General features: G+C 38.0%; 3 protein-coding genes across 3 annotated transcripts; 1 reads left to right on the top strand and 2 right to left on the bottom strand.

Annotated features, from left to right (window-relative positions):
- Nucleotides 1-2,133: 2,133 nt before the first annotated feature.
- Nucleotides 2,134-4,873, top strand: LOC145462273 (uncharacterized). The gene is made up of 5 exons (XM_081445776.1): nucleotides 2,134-2,268; nucleotides 2,721-2,781; nucleotides 3,106-3,376; nucleotides 3,556-3,677; nucleotides 4,302-4,873. Exons 1-5 carry the CDS (start codon nucleotides 2,134-2,136, stop codon nucleotides 4,478-4,480), a joined length of 768 nt encoding a protein of 255 aa, XP_081301902.1. The 3' UTR covers nucleotides 4,481-4,873.
- Nucleotides 4,874-12,976: 8,103 nt separating this feature from the next.
- On the bottom strand, nucleotides 12,977-13,894 carry LOC145462272 (adenosine receptor A2b-like). The gene has a single exon (XM_081445775.1). It carries the CDS (start codon nucleotides 13,892-13,894, stop codon nucleotides 12,977-12,979), a length of 918 nt encoding a protein of 305 aa, XP_081301901.1.
- Nucleotides 13,895-15,871: 1,977 nt separating this feature from the next.
- LOC145464040 (uncharacterized) lies at nucleotides 15,872-21,964 on the bottom strand. Its single transcript, XM_081447858.1, has 2 exons — nucleotides 21,777-21,964; nucleotides 15,872-16,596 (listed from the first exon to the last, which is right to left on the bottom strand). The coding sequence occupies exons 1-2, from the start codon at nucleotides 21,883-21,885 to the stop codon at nucleotides 16,046-16,048; spliced, it is 660 nt and encodes a 219-aa protein (XP_081303984.1). The 5' UTR covers nucleotides 21,886-21,964; the 3' UTR covers nucleotides 15,872-16,045.
- Nucleotides 21,965-22,476: the final 512 nt, after the last annotated feature.

Here is a 22,476-nt window from a genome sequence, read left to right as displayed (position 1 = left end):
TTGCGAGCACGAGCAAGCGAGCACTAGTCTTAAATTGAATGGGACCATTCGATAGCCCTCGTACTACGAATCGATTACTACAAGTAGCACAGTTCTCCTAAGCTCCTACGGAGCCGTGAACATTTTACAAAATAATACACAGTCGCGTAACACAGCATAAATATAAGACTTTGTATGGGAATGTAACGATTGTTTATAACAGTTCGAAAAATAGAAAAAGAAATTCATTAAAGTGGGGGTTACCTAAAAACACACCATTTTTTCAAGCTTTATTCGTGGAAAGATTTAATTCCAAACCATGGCAAAGTATACATTTTTAGACCAAAGATTATGAAAAATGTATTTTTGGACCCTAGAACTGTACCGTAACCGGATACTGGCTGATTAAATCTGTCACCTGTTGGGAAATGCCTGGGCTTACTTGAGAAGAGATAATTCCTACAAGAACGGATCACAATGAATATTTTTTTACATTTTTTAAAAGAAGACAAATAACTTACTGTTTTAAGCAGACAATTTTTTAAAAGTTTAAAACACATGAAATGGTGACCAGTTAAATCTAATACAGGAAATCCAGCATACGTTTCAATGCATAACTTCAACAAAGTACACTGGATGGAAAAGTTCTCTACTTAAAACACAAAACTTACTCAGAACAACAAATCCTGAAAATTTCAGATCAATTGGACAAATCCTTCTCAAGATATCTTTTCTAAAAGGCAAAAATAACTCGTTTTGAGAAAACGAGCTTCGAACTTACAGTAAATGATATCTCAAAATAATACTTTGATACCGTAAAGTCAAATTCGGATAAAACAGAATTTTAGGTATAACGGCCCTCAAAAACTAAAGTTATGCTTCCTAACACGTAATTACGTCTCACACTTTACAGTGAGAAAACCATGATCCCACACACACACATCACTTACTTGCACTGATAAACCACCCGTATTTTGATATCTAGATGTTATGCCCTATAATTATACTGCGATAGAGCCCTTACCCTCGTTATTTTTCTGTAAAAAAGAAAACGAACCACTTTTTGTTTGCTCGTTTGATAAATAATTGTCCATTTAATTATTGTAAAACTCAAGTCCACTCCCACACAAAACAGTTTAGTACATGAGCTACAGACGTTTGCTCTTTGAGACACAACGTAACACTAATGAAGGGGTTATGATGGTTATGCCCGAAACGTCTGATTGTCTTTACGGCGTACATGCGCAGTTACGATGTTTATCTTTTATGCACGAGTACAGTCCTGCCTAGGTCCTACCGCGTTCTGGCATCAACTCAACAGCGCGTGCATGTAAAAACAAAATGAGAAAAAGAAGGCACATAGGTTAACAGGTATATTTTTTATGAATTTGTTGAATTCTTCAACCATTGTGTGCTCCTTTTGCAAACATTTTTACGAAAAAAGGCACTCCATTTCATTTTATTAAAAACACGTCTTTTTAAAACTTTGCGCGAGCCGTTTGCGCAATCATTCAGTCGGTTTGGGATCAAGTTACTGTCGTTATTTTTGAATTTTTCCTCGACAGATCGAGTGTACATGACATGCAGTACAGTTCTGGTCTCAACTAGACCAAAGGGCATGCAAAAACAAAACGGTGGCTAGTGCAGACTACAGTTTGAGGTATTTAACGGTAAGTTACGTTTTTTTCAAACTTTATGAAATCTGCCGCTTTTCAAGTCGCTTCTTAACCTAACCAAAAATGATCAGTTCGTTAGTCCGGTCCGGATTGCATACTTTCCTCTAAGAATAACAGCTAAGAATAAGTCTGGTATAATCCGTTTTTGCCGAAATCAAAGTTTAAGTCTCGATCGATGCTAAAGAACTGGCCCTAGAGCGTTTTCATGAACTTTACTATGATCAACCGTGAGCCAGATTTAAAACTTGCGATTTCGCGCGTCAAAATCATAGCACCGAGGCTTCATGCTCCTCTCCAAGACGAGGCAAGACGTCATGAGGTGACCTCACCGTCGGTTACCATCAAGATGGAAGTAGTCATAGCAACTGCTCACAGTGAAAATTTTTCGCATTCGTGTTGAGGGCTTTCTGTAGCACAGTGCAAAGATAGCGAGTATATTTCGTGTTTATCAAAATCTTAAATGGAAAAATTAAGTAACATGTGGACAGGCAAATACATTTTAGGTGTTGAAGAGACTGGGAAAACTGGCGGAGTGAGCGTTGGAGATCTTTTCCCCGCTAACAAACATGAGCCACTCGACGCTTCTCATGGGGCGCGGATCATGGCCAAAGAGGTGGGTGTTATCTTTTTAATGTTTTTAAGTACGATGAATTTAGCGCCGCATTTACGAAGCAAAGCAGCTGTTAGTTATAACGATCGGTAAAATATGGGATGAAATGCTTTAAAAGCGAGCAATACACGAGAAATGAATTTGATACGGATGTATCTTCCTGAAAGTTTTATTTGTTGAAAACATGTCGCGTTACTTATTTTGGCAAAGATTTGTATATTTTCTGTGAACATTAACTGATCAACGACTTATGCGTCTCATATATAAAATTAAAAGTTCGTTCAAAGAAGTAATTTTAAAACTAAATATGAGCGCTTCTGTATTTTTTCTTTTGGTTCTTATCTTTTAATTAAACTGTATTGAAATTTTTAGAACTTTTGCCAAGCTGCGCCCAACTCGCCCAAATTTTAAAGGTTTGATAAATAAAACTGTCTACATCATTTTTCTTCTCCTAGTATAAGCAAGAAAATGAGCGGCTCAAAGAAGAGGTTGTCATTCTCGAAGTACAATGTAATGGTAAGTTTCAAAATGATGTATGATGATTTTAATTTTTCGGCGTTAAACATCCGCATGCAATTGGAATTCAAACGTTACACAATTTTTGCGGCAAATCTTTTTAGGGTATGACAACTAATCTGATGAGAGACTGCTAGAATAGTGAAAATCATATTTCATCCAACGATTCTTGATTTGTAAACATTTTTAACATTTCAAAGATAAAAGAAAGAGAATTGACTTTGCGGATAAACTGTAGCATGTGGAGTTGAGATTCCATAACTGTTACAATCAGCGCTTTTCTTAACCTGTGAACAATCTTTCGCGATGTTTATTTTATTATAGCTGAAGACGAAGGAATCGCTCATTTTAAAGAAATTATTTCGGCGAAGGACAAGGAAATTGCTGGTCTTAAAGAAAAATTGTCAGAGTTACAGCAGAATAGACAAGAAAACGAGATTGATTTTGCAAAGCAATTGAAGACAACAGATGAGGAACTGAAGAAACTGAAAGAGCACATCGTCCTGGCGAAAGAAAACGTCCTCAAAAAGAAAGCAGAGATGGAAAAAATTCCCAAAGAAGAACTACTGTTTAATGGTAAGTGGCTGCCATATACGTAAAGAAATTGAGCTTTAGGACCGTTTTATGAGAAATAAGTAACACATCTCTCCGCAATACTAGCCTGCCTTTACATTCGCGCCAACTGAAACCAGCATCAGCTCGCAGAATATCCGTCTTAATCGAGGAGTTTGCCATATAATAAAACAAGATTTTACTCTATATTGCTGTTTATAGACGTGATCGAATTGAAGGGTCGGGGAAATTATATTCTCGTAAAATCAAGTTTTGCAACGCTAAAGACAAGGAAACAAAGAGCTCTGCAATCTACAGCTTATTAAATAATGCATACAAGAAAGGTACATATGATGCAGTTTAAAGTCCCTCGATGATTAATATGTATAATCCCCACAGTTGTACGTTCCAGCCCTTATATTTGTTAATTACAACTTACCTTAACTATATCTTCAATCCTACCGAACTTATCCTAACGGCGAGACTTTGACTCATTATAAGCCATTAAACCCTTTTTTCCAGAGGGAACATTGCTTTTTCGGTTTCGTACATCTAGCCAGACACATTGCTCAGTTATGGACTAGATTACTTTAAATTTATTTCGTTGATGCAGGGGATTCCATTCACGTCCCTAGTGTTACCGTTTTAAATTGTCGTTCCGAGTCGCCGACCACGTGACCCAAGGGAGGGCGATGAATGAATGAATGAAAGACTTTATTTAAGTGTCAATAGTACTAAGCTTAAAAAAACTAATTGGGAACACTATTTACATAATTTACACGTGCAATTCGGTGGCGTTTGAAGGGACCCTGCTGATACCAGCTTAGTGCTGAAATGGCTAAATACTCTGTTTAAATAAAATAACTTGAAGTTGAGTTTTTAACCCACTTCGAAAAACATTCATCGATCGAAAATGCACTCTAGTATTTTTACATATCATATTTTCTTCGACCTTTTTTTCTGTTCAGCCAACGATTGCTTCGACCTTCAGCCATCATGGTTTGACACCTTGCTGCCTAGCGATATTGGATGCCTCGAAATTAACAACTATCCAGTCACAGCAAACGATCTTGACGCTAAGAACACCGATGGTTCATTTGACGAGTTGTCGAAGCCAAAGCACCCAAACGCAGCTAAAGGTATGTAAGGTGATAGAAACTTAAAACATGGCTTATTAGTGCGTCCAATGACAGCAAAGCTTAAGAAAGATTTCTCGCGGTTTCGAAATCGGCCTGATGACAGAGTCAGCAGAGGCCAGGTCTCCAAAGCATATATAGTAAACGGATTCAACATTTTTCACAAATCCAAGACCTCCAAGCTTTAAGTCTCCAGAACTCAAGCAATCCCTCCCCATTCCTCCCCGCTCACCCATCCCATGCTGCTATTCTTAAGGTTTTCTTCTTCTTCTTCTTCTTGGTTGTATTTTCTAGAACTAGATTCCTTCTTAAACTAGGCATTAATCACTCATTAGTGAAAATTATGAAATAAATATGTGAGTTAAAAATACAAATTCTATTTTTTATGCTTAGCCAAAGGCTATCAGTTGAAAATTTCAACCACCACTTGTTCCTGTGACCAACTCTAACAGGGCTGAAGTTAAGAAAACAGACATTCCAGACTTCTCTGACTCTAAGAGCAAGCCGAATCCATTTAGGAAAGCTATTAGCTTAGCTAGCTGCCTTGCTAAACGGGTTCGGTTTAATTTATGCTTCGCTCATGTCATATATAGGGTGGTAAATCGTGTGTTGCGTGATAAAGGTTAGGAAGGAGTCTTAAATTTCGCAGCATTGCAGTGAATACCGGGAGCAAGCTTGAACAATTTCACAACTTCTCAGTATATTATTCCTTATTTACACACCTTGCAACACTGTGAAATGGTAAATGTCTTAATAATGCAAATCAACATTTTATGACCCTGTGACTCTTTCAGGCAAAGTTTCTCAGTTACAGCATCCACCACGTACACCACCTGTGTTCGTACCCGTGAAGGCTGCTGTATCACCTCCAGCTGGACAGGACAAACCACTCCCTGGTGAAGATGCCGAAGCTAAGGCGGTCGATAGTATCCAAATAACACCAGTAAACCTGTTTAGCAGGAGAGCAAAAGGTACGGCGAGTGGTGCACAATACTATAGGTTAATAGAGGATTTTGACTCAAAGATTAATGAGCAGATGACTGTTACAATTCTGCCCCAAAAAGTGAAAAACCGGAAAATTTTTGAGACGAGTAAGCATCTGCTCATAATGCTGATCCTACCCCTAAGAAGGCTTTAAGTTTAAATGTTTAGATATTTTGGTAAAATTTTAGATACATATCTCCAAAGTGCTTTTGGACCTCTTCTTGGACTTCGAGTCCTTCCAACGGGCATGCATTCCTCAATTCAAACGGTTGCGAGCGTTACAAGTTGAATTTGTCTAAACAATATATATTCTATTTTCTTAGCCGAAGCCTATCAGTTGAAAAATCAACCGCCACCTATTCCAGTGGCCAACTGTAACAGGGCTGAAGTAAATAAAGCAGGCATTCCAGTCTCAGGAAAAGACTCAGCTGATTCTAAAAATACCGACCATGGAACTTCTTCCCAGCCAAATCCATTCAGGAAGGTTAAAGGTATGGGTGCAGACTTAATATACAGTGTGACAAACTTTAGTATGAAACAGCATGAGTCGAAAACGTTCTTAGACTTATTAGCATTGCGGTGAGCTTCGTCAGTGGGTTTTTAGGCAAGCGTGATTTCACTGCGCCTTTTCCGAGTTCCCCATTAATAAATTCTACAGTTTCCTTTGTTCTCACCAAAGTTCCTATTAACTCTGTTAATCGTAATCATATTCTTTTTTCCTCAAGTTAATCCAAAATAGTATTCAAGTATCTGAGCATAATCCCGACTCCTCATTTTAAGCACTACCCTTCACTTGGTAAAATTCTAGATATTTTTATTTCTTTCAGGCAAAGTTCGTCAGGTACAACCTCCTCCACCAGCTCTGTTCGTGCCTGTGAAGGCTGCTGTAACACCTCCAACTGGACAGAACAGACCATTCCTTGGAGAAGATACCAAAGCTAAGGCGGTCGATAGTATTGAAACAACACCAGTGAACCCTTTTAGGAGGGGAGCAAAAGGTACGGAGAGCGACACAATACCACACCTTTAAGTTTAACTTAATTTTCGATTCGAATATTGCATGCAGCTAACTGCTTCATTTGTGCCCAAAAAACTCGAAAACCGAAATATTTTTGTGTAAGTATCTAAGCATAATGTGCACTCTTCATTTTAAGTATTGGCCCTCACTTTGTTAAATTCGTGAATATTTTGATTTCTTTCAGGCAAAGCTCGTCAGTTACAGCATCCACCACCACCTCAATTCGTGCCTGTGATGGCTGCTGTAACACCTCCAGCAGGACAGAACAGACCACCCTTTGGAAAAGCTGTTAAAGCGAAGGCGGTCGATAGCATTCAAACAACGCCTGTAAACCCTTTCAGCAAGGCAGCAAAAGGTATGGAGAGCGACACACAGTACTATCCCTTAAGATTAATAGAGATTTGATTCGAGGGGTAACATTACCTGGCTGCCTCATTTGTACTCAAAATATTCAATTTTAAAAGCATTTGTTCAAGCAAAAACTTTATCGCTCAATCAACTTGCTATTACTAGAAGCTTTGTCTTGTATTCTTGTCGATACTGTGAGTGATTTCCATTGGTTGGTTGTGCGTGCACAATATCAGCCATGATACATAGGAGCGCGCATGGCGTACGAACCCTGAGATCAACTTTGTTAAAAAAAAGTGGTAAAAAGAGCAACACAAACAAACAACAACAATAAAACAAAAATCTAGCTCATAGAAAACTGAAATGTTGATTTTCAGAATTGGATGATATTTCTTCAAGCAAAACGTGACTCGATTCTCCGTCAAGTACTTCAATTTTGCGTTCTATTGAAAATTTCTTTGAAGGTAAATTGTCGATTGTTTTTTATTGTTTAGGCAATGGATACATCCACCATCGTCCATTACCGTTTGTTCCAGTGACCACGGTTCTTGACGGATCTAGAATGGCGAACACTTACCCCGCAAATGCCTTCGCTCAAAGCGCCAATCCCTTCCCTCATATCGGTATGTTTGTATAACGCATGGAAGAAATCTGTTGAATCGTTCTTTTCTTTTCCGTTAAAAAGAGCATTGTTTATAGACTAGGGCCCCGTCCAAATTACGTCGAAGGAATTTGAAAACGGTGGTTTTTCTCTGAAAACGAATCAGATGTTTTCCTTCCACATTACGCCGGAGAAATTAGAAAACGCAACAATCATCGGTCATTTTGGATTTGTTTTTGCAAAAAAACTGGGGCAGGGACGTCATCGTTTTCAAAAAGCTCCACTTTCAAAATGTTGTCCGTCCACACAACAACGAAAAGCCGGCGTTTTCAAGTTCCTCCGGTTTCCAGAGCGTTTTCCAAAAGCTCCGTTTTCGTGTCGGATTAGTGGGGACAGTAGGCCTAACCGGCGTAGGAATAAAGCTGCGTTTTCAAATTCCTCCGGCGTATTGTAAACGGGGCCTGACTTAAAGTTTAAAAGGAAGACAACATGGGAAAGTCTCTTCTTGGAAGTGTGACTCCTAAGGCAAAGTTTGCAGTGGATGATGTTTACTGGAGTTTAACTTTTTCAAAGAAGGAAACCATTTTTCTTCTCTCGAATTGATTTACACTCCCGGATCTAGCGACCTATCGACTATTTTGATGATCTTTTATCTAACTATTTATAAGTTGAACGATCTGGTTATATTGTCGAACTCGAATGTGACTGACTTGGAACGATCTGACCATAGAACGATCTGATCCGGAGACCTTAGTAGTCCGCACAGAGCTGCACTGTTGTCCAGAAGTCTACAAGATTATTGTAGACTTGTTGTATAGAAGTCTATAAGACTATTATAGACTTGTGTTTTGTTAGATTTGTCCTCATTGCATTTTAGCTTCTACACTGTCACTGAATCCCTATCATGTATGTTCCTCTGTTCCGTTATTTTACAAAACAACAGGGATTCTTGAGCAGGACTTTCAGTAAATGGTTTGGATACTAGTAAGTATTTTCATTCAAGTTCAGTAGTAGCCTGATTCTCAGACGTCCGAAGTCGTTCGCGGCCACTTCGCTTCCCCTCTCTCCTTCTCCCGGGAGAGGGAGAGAGGGGAAGCGAAGTGGCCGCGAACGACCTCGGACGTCTGAGAATCAGGCTAGTTCAATAGTAAACCTTGGCGAATTACAGCGTGCAAGTCAATGTGCACCTAATCATCGGTCTTAGCTTCGTCGCTGTCGCGCTTCACGACTCGGGGCGCGAGACGGAGCAAAACTAAGGTACAAATGACGAATTACAGCGCGATCAAATTGAACAGTTCTCAATTTAGTTTGGTGAAACCCAAACCAAAGAATCACTCTGGCCAATCACAAAGGACACAGACAATACAATGAACCAATCAAAACTCCAGGTTATTACATGTAGCTTACGCAAAGGGCGGGAAAACAAGTGCAAATACTCACGATTGGTTTTGGTTTTACAGTACTTGTCATTGGATGTAAAAGTGGCGCGAGTTTTTTTAAGCCATTCGTGTAACGTAGTAAGCGCAAAACCAATTACTTTTCGGAATTTAAGTGAAAACCCCTCTAACGGAATCAAACAATCACGCGTAACCCTTGGGGCTGTTGCCAAGCGCAGGAAAATTTGCATATCCCAATTATGAATGGATGGATACCTATCGGAACACACCAATCAAACGAAGGTTTTTTAAAAACCCAAACCCACAATCTATCTCTCTTTGATAGGGTTCAATCAACCAATAAACGTGATGGTTTCGTCATGTAAGGGGGAGCTTTGTGCTACAACAAGTTCGCGTTTAAGCGGGCTTTAAAAAATCCTTACTGATAAAAATATGCGTTTTGATTTTCAATTCAAAAACATTTTTTTTGCTCTGGAATTTAATTGATCTACTGGTATAGGAAAAGATATTAACAGTGATTTTCCTTTCTCTCCAGATCTGCTTTCTCGTTCACTCAAGTTTAAATTTGATTTTAAGTTAATTCTATTCATTATGAGTTTATATCATGAAATGTCATGGACCTTGAAAACAGTTGTTACTTGCCAAATATACGTGGATATACCACTAAAAATGATTGTATATATTTTTTGCAACGAAATGCTTACTTTTAAAGATTCTTTCTTTCAAAATGATTGTGGTAATTCTTGCCAAATGTTTTGACATGGTAATTGTATATGATTGTAAATATCTTGAAAATACCACTGAGTTGTAAATAAGATTCCAAGCATTATGTTCATATACTGCAACATTCAAAGACGTTCTTTTCAAATTATTATACGTTTTAAGTGTTTATTTACAACTGACTTTGCAAACTTAGCTGCCGATTCAGTCTAGCAATTGTTTCCGCTATATCGATACGTCCTGACTTTTATTTGAAGCCTTTCAGGCGTATGTTTCATTAAGTTTAAGAGGTGTTTGTTTGCAAATATGTTTGCTTGCCGCTCCGTGATTTTCAAAGACATAGCTTAAACGTTTTCAGTTTTTTGTAAGAACCGTAAAATTCCGATTACAAGCACCCACCCCCGCCGGTCATTCTTCAGACACAACCTCGCTTTCCAATATGAACTCTTATAATAGCCCTTACGTAACCGCTCACAAAAAAGTAGGGGAGGGGAAGGGGAGCAAAACGCCTGCAACGCAGGCTAAAAAAATGGGCCATCGCCAAAGAATTAAATTTCTTTCGATAATAGCACCCCTCCTGCCCCTACCCCGGGTATTTGTCAGAAGCAAATACCTCACTGGAAAATAAGCCCTCTAAAAATCCTTTTGGAATAAGTACAGGTCCGGGGCAGTGTCGGAATTTTATGGTATGTTACAATCACTTTTTTATGCCAATGGCGTTTGAAACATACATTGTTTTACCAGATAGCGATTGTAAGTCTTTCGAGTACTATGTAGAATAAGAGAAGGAATACTTCCCAGGCTTAGGAATCACCTAAGTCTGGGAGGTGAAAGATGAGGAATTATCATAAAGATAAGACAGCCAATAGGCATTCCTTCTCTAATCTCACATAATCTCTTTATAAAGGTTATAAACTTCTGCCAACTTTTCAGTACGTTTCTCTCACAGCGAAACAACTTAGCCGAATGAGTATACAACTTAAGAACTAACATCTAAGTGGCATATGTAAACGCCAAAATATCCTACTAAGAAGATTTAATGTAACATGTAAGTTAAGTGGAATGTGGATTAAACATTGAAATTCTGGAAATTGTGTTGTTCCTTCTTCCTGTCAGGGAGTAGCCACGTATTTAGCAGCCGCTCTCTTAAACTAGGAAAACAATCAAACTTTTCACCGCCCGTTTTAAAACTTTCTTAGCTTCTTGACCTTAGCCTGATAAAGGGAAAAAACTTTCTTAACATTTGTTGCGGTAGGTTCACTGTCGTTAACAATCTTAAGGTGATAATTAATCAGTAAGCCATTTGCAGCGAAGCAAGCAGTTTTCTTTTCACTGAAATTGGTTCCGACTAAATTCCTCTTCAGAGATCCTATTTGGTGAAATGTTACCAGGACAAGCAGCTTTCCACTAAGAAAATGTCACAAAGCAGGTGCGCAAACTTAGTTGGGAAGGGGAAATTTGCCAGGGGCTCAGTAATATCGTAAAATAGCTCCTTTAATACCCTACCATAGATATGAATAATTTACATCCGAGAAACATCACACAAACAGACTTACGTTTTATTTACAAATTCTATTTCTTCTGATTCGTTGGAAGTCCAGACATTTACAGTTGAAACATTGGAGAAAAACCGTTGAACTATGCAAAGCTATTCAATATTCCAAATCTGAACTGAATTCGAACGTACAATTTATGCACCAAACATTGACTAGTACAGCGCAACTAATTAGGGGGTGTTTCTCGTTTTCACAGCCTTTCCGGGCGGGCGTTTTATTTCTCTCCTTCTGTTCCCACCCCCTTCCCGACCATTTTTCCTGAGACAACGTGGTGGCGAATCTACTCGATCGCTAGCTAATACCGGTAAATCGTGAACACACGGAAAACGCCTGGACTGCAGGCTAGGCCTGTTTCAGATTCGATACATCTTGACGCATTGCAAGCTGTCAGTGGAAAAAGCAGTTTAAATTAATTTATCATTTTTTTTTTTTAATATTTTGTTTCAGTAATAGGGCTGGCTAGTTTAGTTAAACCCAAGATTAAACTGCAATTTTTTTTCAAAGAAGCGAAAACAAATATTCAACCGGTGCTTCTCGTTAAATTCATGTTAATATCAAGCTACTTCAGTTTTGAAATATGGCTTTCACTGCATGTTTTGACATGTTTGTCGCTGAAAGCAGCAGTCCATTTTCGGGGAAGTACTAACATAAAGAGGAAACAGCAGAAGCTGTTGATTAATTCTTCTTTTCTCTAAACGGCAAACCTAGCCAAGAGCACCAAAAACAGCATTAGCCGTATGTTCGATCAGGTCAGGTTGATTTAGGGGAACGCAACTAACCAACACCAATTATGAAAGATCGATTGTTTATACAAGTTTTAAGGCCTTAAAAAGGATTTTCGTATTACCGCTTGCGTGGCATTTACTTCTAAAAAACATCATTATTATAGCCCATCTCTAAAAGTAGCCTTTCCTTGATGTTTTGACATGTTTGTCGGTCAAAACAAGCGGTTCAAAAATTGGAAACAAAAGGTAAAGTCTGAAACTTTTCCAGCTCATTTATCTTCATGCATTATGAAAGTTATCTCGCATCCTATTGGCAAACTTTTAATAAATTAATAACTCTTAGATGCTCGTCAATCTAATGTCATTATCTACTTAAAGACTGGTCCATCCACAATCTGGTCTTAGCATAACCTAATTAGCATTTTTATTGATAGCATCCTTTACATTTTTGAATTCATTTTAAAATTTCAATTCTTACTTACACTTCTTTTGGAAAGCCATGAATATCACAAAAAAGAAATGTTTGTCATATGTAGTATTGTTCACAGGCAACCTTCATGCGCCGTCTAATTAAAGTTGCACATTTTCGGTGCTTGTCATTCAAGATAATGTATAATTTCTCGGACAAATTGTGTTCGGTTATGTGCAGCTTAATGCAGGCTGAATTGCAAATACCGTTGAAGTAGTTAGTGTTTTACCCGAGAGTATTTGTCCTTTCTATAATTTCACATATTTTAGTTTCCTTTTTACAACAAATCAAGTTATAATATAGCCATTAATTTCAGAAAATGGTCAAAAAGGATGCCTGCTCTCGGCAAGCCTACTTTTTTGCACAACCGTCAGTCACAAGTCCACAAGCAATTAAATAATTTGTAAAAAAAAAAAGATGCAAGATTATCGCCACCATATATCTCAAACATATACACAATGTATGAATAAAGAATAATTTTCAGCTGTGTTCTTGACGTACGGCCAACTTCCCCCATGGAGAGGGCTCGCTTACTCAAAGCAGCACTTTTTCTTGCAATACTCTTCTTTATAGTATAATTTCAGAGACAGTTAATGTCTAGATCAGTTAAACACTTGTTCTCATGTATACACATAACTTTACTTAGCCTCGGCTAAGCTCGGAGTCCATTGTTACAGCCTCTAACTTGACTAGCAACAGCAAAGTTGTTTGATTATATCTTTCACCGCTTGCCGCACTTCGGCAATCTTCCAACAGTAAAGGAATGGGTTCAGGGATGAATTGAGGAACACAATGGATGTTGTGAACCGCCAGCCCAAGACCAGAGGCGACGTTAAACCGGTAAACGTTGCTAATGCTGTAACCACGCAATACGGAATGTAACAAGCCAGTAATGTGACCTGTATCAAGAGCGAGCGAGACAGGGTCTTTCTGTATCTAGCAATGTTCAGTGGACTTTCCGTTTGGTTTACGTGTACCTGGAAAGAAAGATCTTGCAGTCTTGTCTGTTGACGGCAAAGGTCGGTGTAGATCTTGGTATAAGAGATGGTGGAAGTGATTACACATATCAATATCAACATACAGCCATACCAAAGAAAGATAACGTAATTCCAAAAACACAACGCAGCGACTGCAAAATTGATGAACCAAAAACAGACTACAACCGCAAGGGTCCTTTTGAAAGTTACAACTCGTCGAAATCTTAGCCCCAACGACAAAGCAAGGAGCCTTTCCACGCTAACAGCCGTCAATGTTGACAGCGAGACCCCGAAGAGAACAACGCCCAAAAGAAAGCTTATGCCCAAGATGGGGCCGCAAAGATCACGGTTTTCGTTTACAACAGCAATGAACAGAATGGCGACCAGAGGTTGTAGAACAATGCCAACACAGAGATCAGATGTGGCTAGACAGCACAGCAGAACTTTCGATGGAGGATGCAATGTCGACGGCTTTTGAAGGGCAATCAGAATCAGAATATTGCCGATGGAAGCGATGATGGATAGATGGAAGTTAAAAGCTGAAAGGAATATCACTGAAGGCTTGTCTTCTGCAGTTGTCGAGCAAATCAGTTCCTCAAATATTTTTCCATTTCCAGTGAAGTTGGACATCTTTCCGTCAAGGCCTAGGGAAGACTTCTCTATCAATTTTACGCAAATTTTTAGTCGCGGGAGGAAGTGGTTTATAATGTTCATTTACCAGGGAGTCGACAGCGGCAGTATCCGGACTAAGTTTTTTTTTTTCGCAAAAAGTTAATTTTGCTTTGTAAATAACTGACCGGGGGCATTTTATAATGGCAAAGGAACTAAATTATTAATAGCTCATACGGAAACTGATGAATACAGCCAGACGGGCTTATTAATTAAAATTCAAACTAACGCGACACCGAGAGCACGCAATCAGAAGGCTGTCAGTAGAAGACTGGTTTGTTGCAGAAGACACGAGCGAAGTTGAAAAACGCGAGGACATGAAAAACTGTGAGAGTAAAGAGAGCCCAAGATTACAACACCGCCACCGACAAAAATTCTTCAATAAACATACTTGACTCTATCTATATAATCAGGTATAATTAGATGCCAATTTACTTGTGCTATGGATTGACGTGCAAAGATGAAATGCAAACATCTTACTATCCCGATGCAACAACCTTCCGAAGAACAAATTGCAATATTTAGTTCTGTTATGACAACTTTGAATTTTCCTTTAGAATTTGTTAAATTTCGCTTTCGATTGTCGGCGTTATTGAGTCTTTGTTCAAAGCATATCATAACTTTTTTGAAATGTTTAAACGGCGTACGACAATATATAATTTCGTGTTTATAGGATAATCACAGAGCCATGATTATTTCACAGTTTTTCCAGTTCATAATTTGAAAAGGACGCAACGGAAATCCGCGTGTGTGCCAATTTATATTCAAATGAAGGGATTCTAAAGAAAAATCTAGCAAGAAATATAAAACATCAAACCATGTTTAGCACAAGGCGAAACGGTACAACAAAACCATACTTGCAACACCAAAATTATTTTATTGATGGAGACATTTAATTAAAAGATACGTCCGCCTCGGCTGAGAGACTATTGTCTACAGTTATCAAAAACAGTCAATTCCATATCCGCAATAACTCAAATTGTTTACTGATCAACCTTGCGATTTTAAGGGTTGGTCAGAGAGATATATATATTTTTTTTCTGTCAGCGTATAATTACTTTTTACTTTTTAATCATGAAGTTGACACGCCCCTTATTTTAAAGTTTACGTGTGAACCAATCAGAATGCAATATAGAACACAGGCTCGCACTTCGTACTAACACATGAAAAGTGCGGTCAGCGGTGGACTAACTGAAGAGAAACGTGCGAATATATCATGTACGTAATAAGGTGCTTGCAAGATATTTCATTTTTTCATGTCAATGACCAAATGTATATTAATTTAATAATTGTAACCTGTTTTAATTTAATATCGGGGAATATTTTGTAGGTTTAGCACGCTCCTTGAAGAATTCGAAGTATCCGATCTTTTCTAGTGAGTCAGGAAATGTAATTCAGTACAGCCTCAATTTGTACAAACTACAAATGGTTTAACGTGTAACAGAGCCTCCTTGTTTCAAGTTGTTTTCATATATATCGATCACTGACGATCCCAGAGTTTTTATTGATTAGAGGTGCGTGCAACAAACCTCACTTGGGGTCATGTTCAATTCTCCTGAGAGCAAATTATAGTCCGTGCACCAAATATCAATGTTCAATATGGGGAAGGTTTCTGGATTTCTTGGCTGATCAGGCAGCACCCTCAGTTGGTCCCTTTTAATCAGTTTAGCAAGCGAAAAAAGAGTTTCCAATCTTCGATCTTCATGTGATTGTAATTGAAATCTTTTGTAAAGCTTCTGCTGTTCATAAATAAAATGAGACGAGGAGATGACAGAGTAAATTCTTCTGTTTGAATCCGTTATTTATGTCAGCAGAGCCAAGAAAGAAAATTCTTCATTAAAACCAATAATAAGTTTAGAGCTTTATTTTAAAATTATTTTACTCTCAATTTCTTGTAAAGTTGCTTATATTTAAAAATCGTTTTGACTACGTATTTTCCACACTCTAAAATTGATTACACTGCATGCGGTTTAAGGGGTAAAAGGTAACCTAAGCCAAAAGATAACTAGCATTGGATCCGGTGATAATCTGATCGACTGAGATACGTGTCTTGATTTAAGTCACTCAAAAATGGCACTATTCAGCTTAGTCTAATGTTTAGTCTAATCAATTCTATTCAAACATAGATTCGATAACGCCCTCGCGAAAAATCCTCTCCGAGGCGTATTCCTTGATTTTGAGCCAAAGGCGGTCTGGGTGTTCGGATCTTCCGCAGAATTTATCGTAATATAATTTGTGAATGTCGTCTTTTGCGGCGAAAATGTCCGTGTGTACAATAGACAAGATCCAGTGGATTCTCTTTGGTGCAAAGTCGTGAATCACAGCTCCGTAGTCCTCCAGAAAAGCCGCGCGAAAACTCTTCCACGAAACAGAATTATAGCCATCGAAGTGCCGCGCCCAAAAGTCGTCAGAATGCATGGCTGATACTCGAGACCATGCTCTCTCTCTGCCGCGCAGTGTTAAGCTTTCCATTGATGCGGCCTTGTTAGATTTTTTATTTACGGTCATGTTATCTCCCTTTGGAAAAGTCTCCTCTATTGTGGAAATATCTATTTTGCTTTTATTGGCCGACTCATTGTTTTCCAAGTAGTAGTTCGCTCTCTGCGAGTCACAATCTTTCTTCTTTTTCCTCTTTCGCACCTTTTTTGACCGTAATGTTGATTCTGCAATAAACATAAACATGAAAAGCAATGAGACTGGTCTGGATGATTACGAGAGGATCTCCTATGTAAAGTTTATTTGTTACAGTGAACAGTGTCCTCAATTAACTCCAAAAGCTTAAATTAACATTCGTTCAAAGAACCGGGAACTGACGAATTTAAGAGCTTTACTTAAGCGACCTGCGCCGGCGCGGCCGAGCACTCCTTTTATTTGCTTTGTTTTGTCTTTTATTCTGGAAATAAATACTTCCTTAAAAAAAGCCATAAAGATATAAATCACGGACAGGAAAATTGATGCCGTTTGTTCTCCCAGGGTTTTATCGTGATTTACGGTGCAGTCAAAAACCTAGTTGATGTACGTTTTGCCTGCCGAGGCTTGAGTAAATCACCTGGGATATTCTGGTGGTAAATTGTTATTACGTAATATAACGTCCAAGAGACAAAGCCCTAACGAAAAAAAAAAAAAAAAAAACCATCAACGGAAAAAAAACAAAAAGAAAATCAAATCAAGATCAGGAAAATCTAAAATAGATAAAGTGAAGCAAAAGCTTACGTAAAAGAATTCTTTTCATATCTTACTTGGTAGTCCGCCGCCATTTAGACGCAGACCTTTGATAAGCTCCTGCAGTACAAGATTTGAACGAAAATTCTAGATTTTAGGGCAGATTTATTTCTTCCGCTGAAAAAAGGTTGTCAGAAGTCTGGAAACCAAAATATTATGTAGAGGAAACGAGAGTTAATTTTAAAGAAAAACGGTACATTTACACCAGACGCACAAATTACCTGATAGAAAAGCAAAACACGGCATTGACATCACAGCGGCAACAGATGAAAGAATCGTGATTTGCAGCAGGAAAAATGTTTACTCAACTTTGAAGTCTGCGGCAGTATTCGCCCGGTTATTTTGTTTCGACCAGTAAACCAATGTTTCTGCCTAGGGAAAATCTTTTCACTGTTTCTGTTCCGGGCGGCTTTTGTATCGTGAGAAAGAGAAACCCTGGCAAATGGTCTACGGTTTCCACACACTGGCTACGCAATCACAACTGAACGTTCTACAAAACAACTTCTGGATTTTAAGTATTAAGTTCCAATTAAATTGATTCAAGTGTTTGAAAGATGATTGATAAACATGCATCAATCCTATGCTAATGTGAAAAAGAGTTAATTATGTTAACCCCACACAGAACAAATTGCGGTTTGAAAACTTAGCGAAGCTCTCTTTTATGTTGCTTCTTTGCTGAGTTTTTCGTTCTGGTTTTCTATTTTAATTTTGCAAACGGTCACGGATGTGCCTTTGAACCGGCGAAAAACGTTCTAGTTGCTACTAAAATGTTGTATACTCATTAAATAAACAAATCAAAGTCGCTTCGGGTCTTTTAGAAAGTAAACTTTCCTACATCTGAAATGATGAGATATAGTCCACTTAAAAACCAACTGATACAATACATGCATAAAACATGACGCGATAACGTATTTTTGATATAAACATGCCTTTTTTTGTAGTAGTAGCAAAAACGAGAATTTGCTGGATTAGCTGAGGACAGTTTGCGTCACTGGCGCCGGAGATGAGGAGAAAAGATAAAAAATACGTGATTATGATTAATTCTGGCAATTTTATAATGTACTTCATTCTAAGAACGAGACATCAATATCAGCTGTTTACATCACAGAACAACTGAATGTCTCATGAGTGTGGTCGAAAATATCGATCTTCATTGCAATTCGGCTAAACAGAACCTCAAAACCTCATCTAAAATTTAAAGCACCTCAATCTTTACATTACACAAGAAATATCAGCGCATTTGATTTCAGTTTGTGTCACGTGATTAGTTGATTAAAAAAAAAAACCAAAAAACATAGGCCTGCAATGCGTGCGTAATGGTATTTTTGATTTGGTCTCGCCAGGGACAACTGTCAACAGTACACTGGCGTAGAATTTTGTGTCAACCGTTTACAGTTAACAGTTAACCTTCAGCATCAGCGCACCGACTTAAAACACTATAAGAAAAGTTGATTAAGCTGCAGAATTAATAGACCTGAGAACAGGTCTTTTCTTATTTATACGATATTTTGACAAAATCCCCAGTCACTATGGAGAGAAGAGTCAAAATAGATAAATATTGCGAGAAATTTAAATTCCTCTAACTTCACACGTTGTAAAGATCATGCAATTTGAGTGAGATGTTTTTGAGTCACATACCAAAACAGGAACACTCACACCTCACAACAAAGCCGCAGTTCAATATAAACAAGGATTATCATGGTCTTTGGAATGATGCTCAAGGAGCAAGTGGTCTTGATAAATCGAAACGAACAAACATTCAGCCAGTTCAATGAGCAAATATTAGTTTACCATCATTTATCACGGTACTGTGCAAAAGTAATTCAAACTAAATTCGTCGCATTTCTTTCTTTGTTCTCGCGAATCTCCATCGAAATTTCGGAGATGTCCGACGCCTTTTGAAAGGAAAATCACCGAGATTCGTGGAAGGAAAAGAAATTTCGCTGTAGCGAAAATTCGTGAAGGTAAAATTTCGTTGTCCTACTTTTACATCTAAACGCAAATTCGAAGCAACAATAATTCGAAGAAACGAGGTAACATGCTTTAACATGTTCATAGTCATAAAAAACTCGTGATTCTGTAGTGTAATCAAATATTTTTTCAAAAATCGTATAGTGAATTTTCAAAGGCTAATTTTTATCTAACACTACGACTCAAGACTTATAGTGGTCACTCTCGGTTAAAAGACAACTCGATTCATTATATTTCAAACCTGAAAGTTTCTCAGCGTTAAAAGAAGTCTGCATACTGGCCAAGTGGCCCATCAGCCGGAGCTTATCCCGGTTTCTGTAGCATGAAGCGACTAGGAGTATTTTTACTCCCCCCTGAATGGGATGCTAGTCCATCGCAAGGTTACCCCCCAGCATTAAGTTCGTCAGTACCCTTTTATACACCATTTATACACCGGGGTGGAGAGAGGCACTGTGAAAGTAAAGTGTGTTGCGCAAGAACACAACACAATAACCCTGGCCAAGGTTCGACCGCTCGATCCGGAGACGAGCGCACTAACCATGAGGCCACTGCGCTTCCCAGAGCATGAAGTTGGAAGGAAAATTATGTAAAGCCGAGTCTTCTAACAAGAAATTTCTTCGCGCTGTCAAAACCTTTCATTTTTTATGTACTGATACGTAAAACAGATGATAGGTCGCAATTTTATGTCGTCAGCTGCAAGAGGAACTTCACAAAAATATTTATCATACAAGTCTGGAACCATATTGCGAGGTTTGGAAGGAAAAGATAACATTATCTATCAATTAAATTCTCATTAAGTAATCTACCGACCATTTACTTTATATTGAGCCGCCTTCGTTATGTTTACAGTCTGACCGGGCAAACTGAAAGCTTCTTAAAATTAGTTTTGTCATGTTTACAGTGTCAACCAACCAGGTTTACGCGAGGTGAAAAATCTTAAGGCGGGGCTGGATGAATCGAAGGGCTTTTAATTAGTCAAAAAAAGGAAAAAAAAAAAAAAAAAAAAAAAAAAAAAAAAAAAACATCCTCGAATATATCCTAAGGTGTTTGGTGATTGTTTTATTTTTTTCAATTTACGTGTAATGACCGTCAGCTGACAGAAGATGGGACGCAGATAATGTGGGTTATTTATTTCCCTGTCAACGGTCGCCTTCCTTGAATGTATTGCCAAATCCAAAGCGCTATCTGTTAATTCACACACACAAAAAAACGGGGCAACGAAATCAATACTGGCAATAGCATTGTAATGAAAAATGTTACCACGTTCACCGTGACTGAATTGCATTCTCGTTCAGCTCAGTTTGATCTCAATCAGTTAATTGATTAGTTCCTAGACCTCATTACTTAGTCGCGCGGTCAACCGGTTTCGGGTCACGTGGTGAAAGCGGAAAATCCTTCGTTCAGATGACGTCACCGAAAAACGCAGTTGAAAAAGGAGTGTCAACAAAATGACCAAAATAAACTAAACATCAGAATCAATAAGAGGTGAGTGGGAGGGTTTCGTTGCAATTCCATGACCTTTCAATATATTTTGCTAAGTTCAGAGCAACCATGGTTTTACTGGAGAATTTTTGGCAAGAAAGGAAACTGTAGCTGACTCGATGCACTTTTAGTTTCAATACCGTGACTAACTCACTCACTCAACCTCTTCGTGCCCTTGGGCACATAAGGCCAGTTTCAATACTAAGCAAGAACTAATTTGGGTAAAACGTACCAAGGTCATTGTCTTAAGTACAAATAGGTCCAAATAATTTCATTCAACTTAGATCAAAATATAATAGAAAGCTCAAAGTCCTTTTGCAGAAAAAAAAACTGTCAATAAAAATGTTCTTTTAACAGAAGAACAACAAAGGAAAGATGAGATGAAACGGCAAACACGCGTCAGAAAGTGTGAAGTGCGTAAAATATCGTGAAAAACGCATCCATATCGGTTATTTTAAGCTAGGTACAACGTCACGACTCAAGTGCTTTGAGTACGAAAGCAAAAATATACTGCTTATCAAAAAAAGGCTTATTACTGTAAATACGCGAAAAACTTCAAACGACACGATACTCGAAACATGCACGCATTTCCAGAAAAAAGAATACGTGTTATTTTGAAATGTGTACGTGGTTCTACGTGAAATTTAATTATGAAGATAGTTCAAGGTGACAGCGGTCAGCACGTCTTTTGATAAACCGGATCGATATCTGACTTAAGTGAAATTTTGTTTTTCTGTTTTATGCCAAGATGGTGAGTTTCAGGTAGAAGCCAAGATGTGAATTGCAACGTAGAAATTAATGATGAACATTTCACGGTGTATTAGTTACCGTGTATGCAATTCTTGCGTGCATAAAAGTGAATGTTGTTATTAATCTTTTTGTTATTATTATTTTTAACAAATTTAAAATACAAAGTGAGATTTGCTACGTTTTCAGTGCGTGCGAATATTGAGTTGCTGTGCGAGGTAATGAAATTGTACTCGGCAGGAGATGAGAGTTCTGTCAGGAATAAAACGATAAATTAACCATGAAAATATTATTTTGAGAATAAAAAGATGTAACAAACACGACTCTTACACTAAAACATCAGTTAGCAACAAAATGGAAAATACAAACACACTGAAAATGACTTATAAAAAGCTGAATGTTAAAATAAGGCCAAACGTACCTTTTCCCGCCTCAGTGGATTCATCACTGACATCGACAGAACGTCGTTCTCGTCGAAAGAAGCGTAAAAGTTTCATCATTTTATACGTTAAGTTCTCCTCTAGCTTCATGTCTTAAACGATGAAAGCTTAAGCTCCTCATGAAGTGAAATTAATGATGCATAGTACACGCTTCAATATAAGCTGACAGCTCGTATGAAAATATTACACTATATTCAAAATTAAGGCAACAATTGTACCATACGTCAATTTGCATTTCTAATTTAAAAGATAGACTATTGTCTTTTAAATTTTAGCCATCGAATAAGGCTCTCGCTTTGCCAAAAAACCTGCAATGAAAAAAAAAAACAGCAGATGTAAAATTATTGACGTAGAAAATGGGAGAATATGGCTGTCGCATTTTAAAACAAATATAAGCAATATAAGCATAACATTTCAGTTGTGGAACAAAGCTGATTACATTTGAAGACATAGGGTGATTTTATTTTCGTGACTGTCGGTTTTTACTGATGAAATAATTTAATGATAACAGCTGATAAAAGCTATTTGAAAGTTAGTCTTGAATTTTAAATGTTGCATAGTGCGAATTTTGCAAACGTTGGCTTTGTTTTGGGCTTGTTTGTATATAATTAGGTTACAAAGTGACTGAAAGTAATAGAGAAGCCATTTACGGGATCAATAGTGCACACGCCGGCTTATAAA

This window comes from Orbicella franksi, chromosome 12, assembly GCF_964199315.1.
Source record: "Orbicella franksi chromosome 12, jaOrbFran1.1, whole genome shotgun sequence".
NCBI classification, from domain to species: Eukaryota; Metazoa; Cnidaria; class Anthozoa; order Scleractinia; family Merulinidae; genus Orbicella; species Orbicella franksi.
Note: the sequence above shows the minus strand (reverse complement) of the source record. Positions and strands in the feature narration are given on the sequence as shown.

Bases quoted from the DNA above. Each gene is read 5' to 3' on its own strand.
- LOC145464040 (XM_081447858.1), bottom strand. From the start codon at position 21,885: ATGAAGCTAGAGGAGAACTTAACGTATAAAATGATGAAACTTTTACGC. The intron at 16,597-21,776 runs GTACGTTTGGCC...TGTTTATTGCAG, and splicing joins ATCCACTGAGGCGGGAAAAG to AATCAACATTACGGTCAAAA.
- LOC145462272 (XM_081445775.1), bottom strand. From the start codon at position 13,894: ATGTCCAACTTCACTGGAAATGGAAAAATATTTGAGGAACTGATTTGC.
- LOC145462273 (XM_081445776.1), top strand. From the start codon at position 2,134: ATGTGGACAGGCAAATACATTTTAGGTGTTGAAGAGACTGGGAAAACT. The intron at 3,377-3,555 runs GTAAAGAAATTG...TGCTGTTTATAG, and splicing joins GGTAAGTGGCTGCCATATAC to ACGTGATCGAATTGAAGGGT. The intron at 3,678-4,301 runs GTACATATGATG...TTTTCTGTTCAG, and splicing joins AAATAATGCATACAAGAAAG to CCAACGATTGCTTCGACCTT.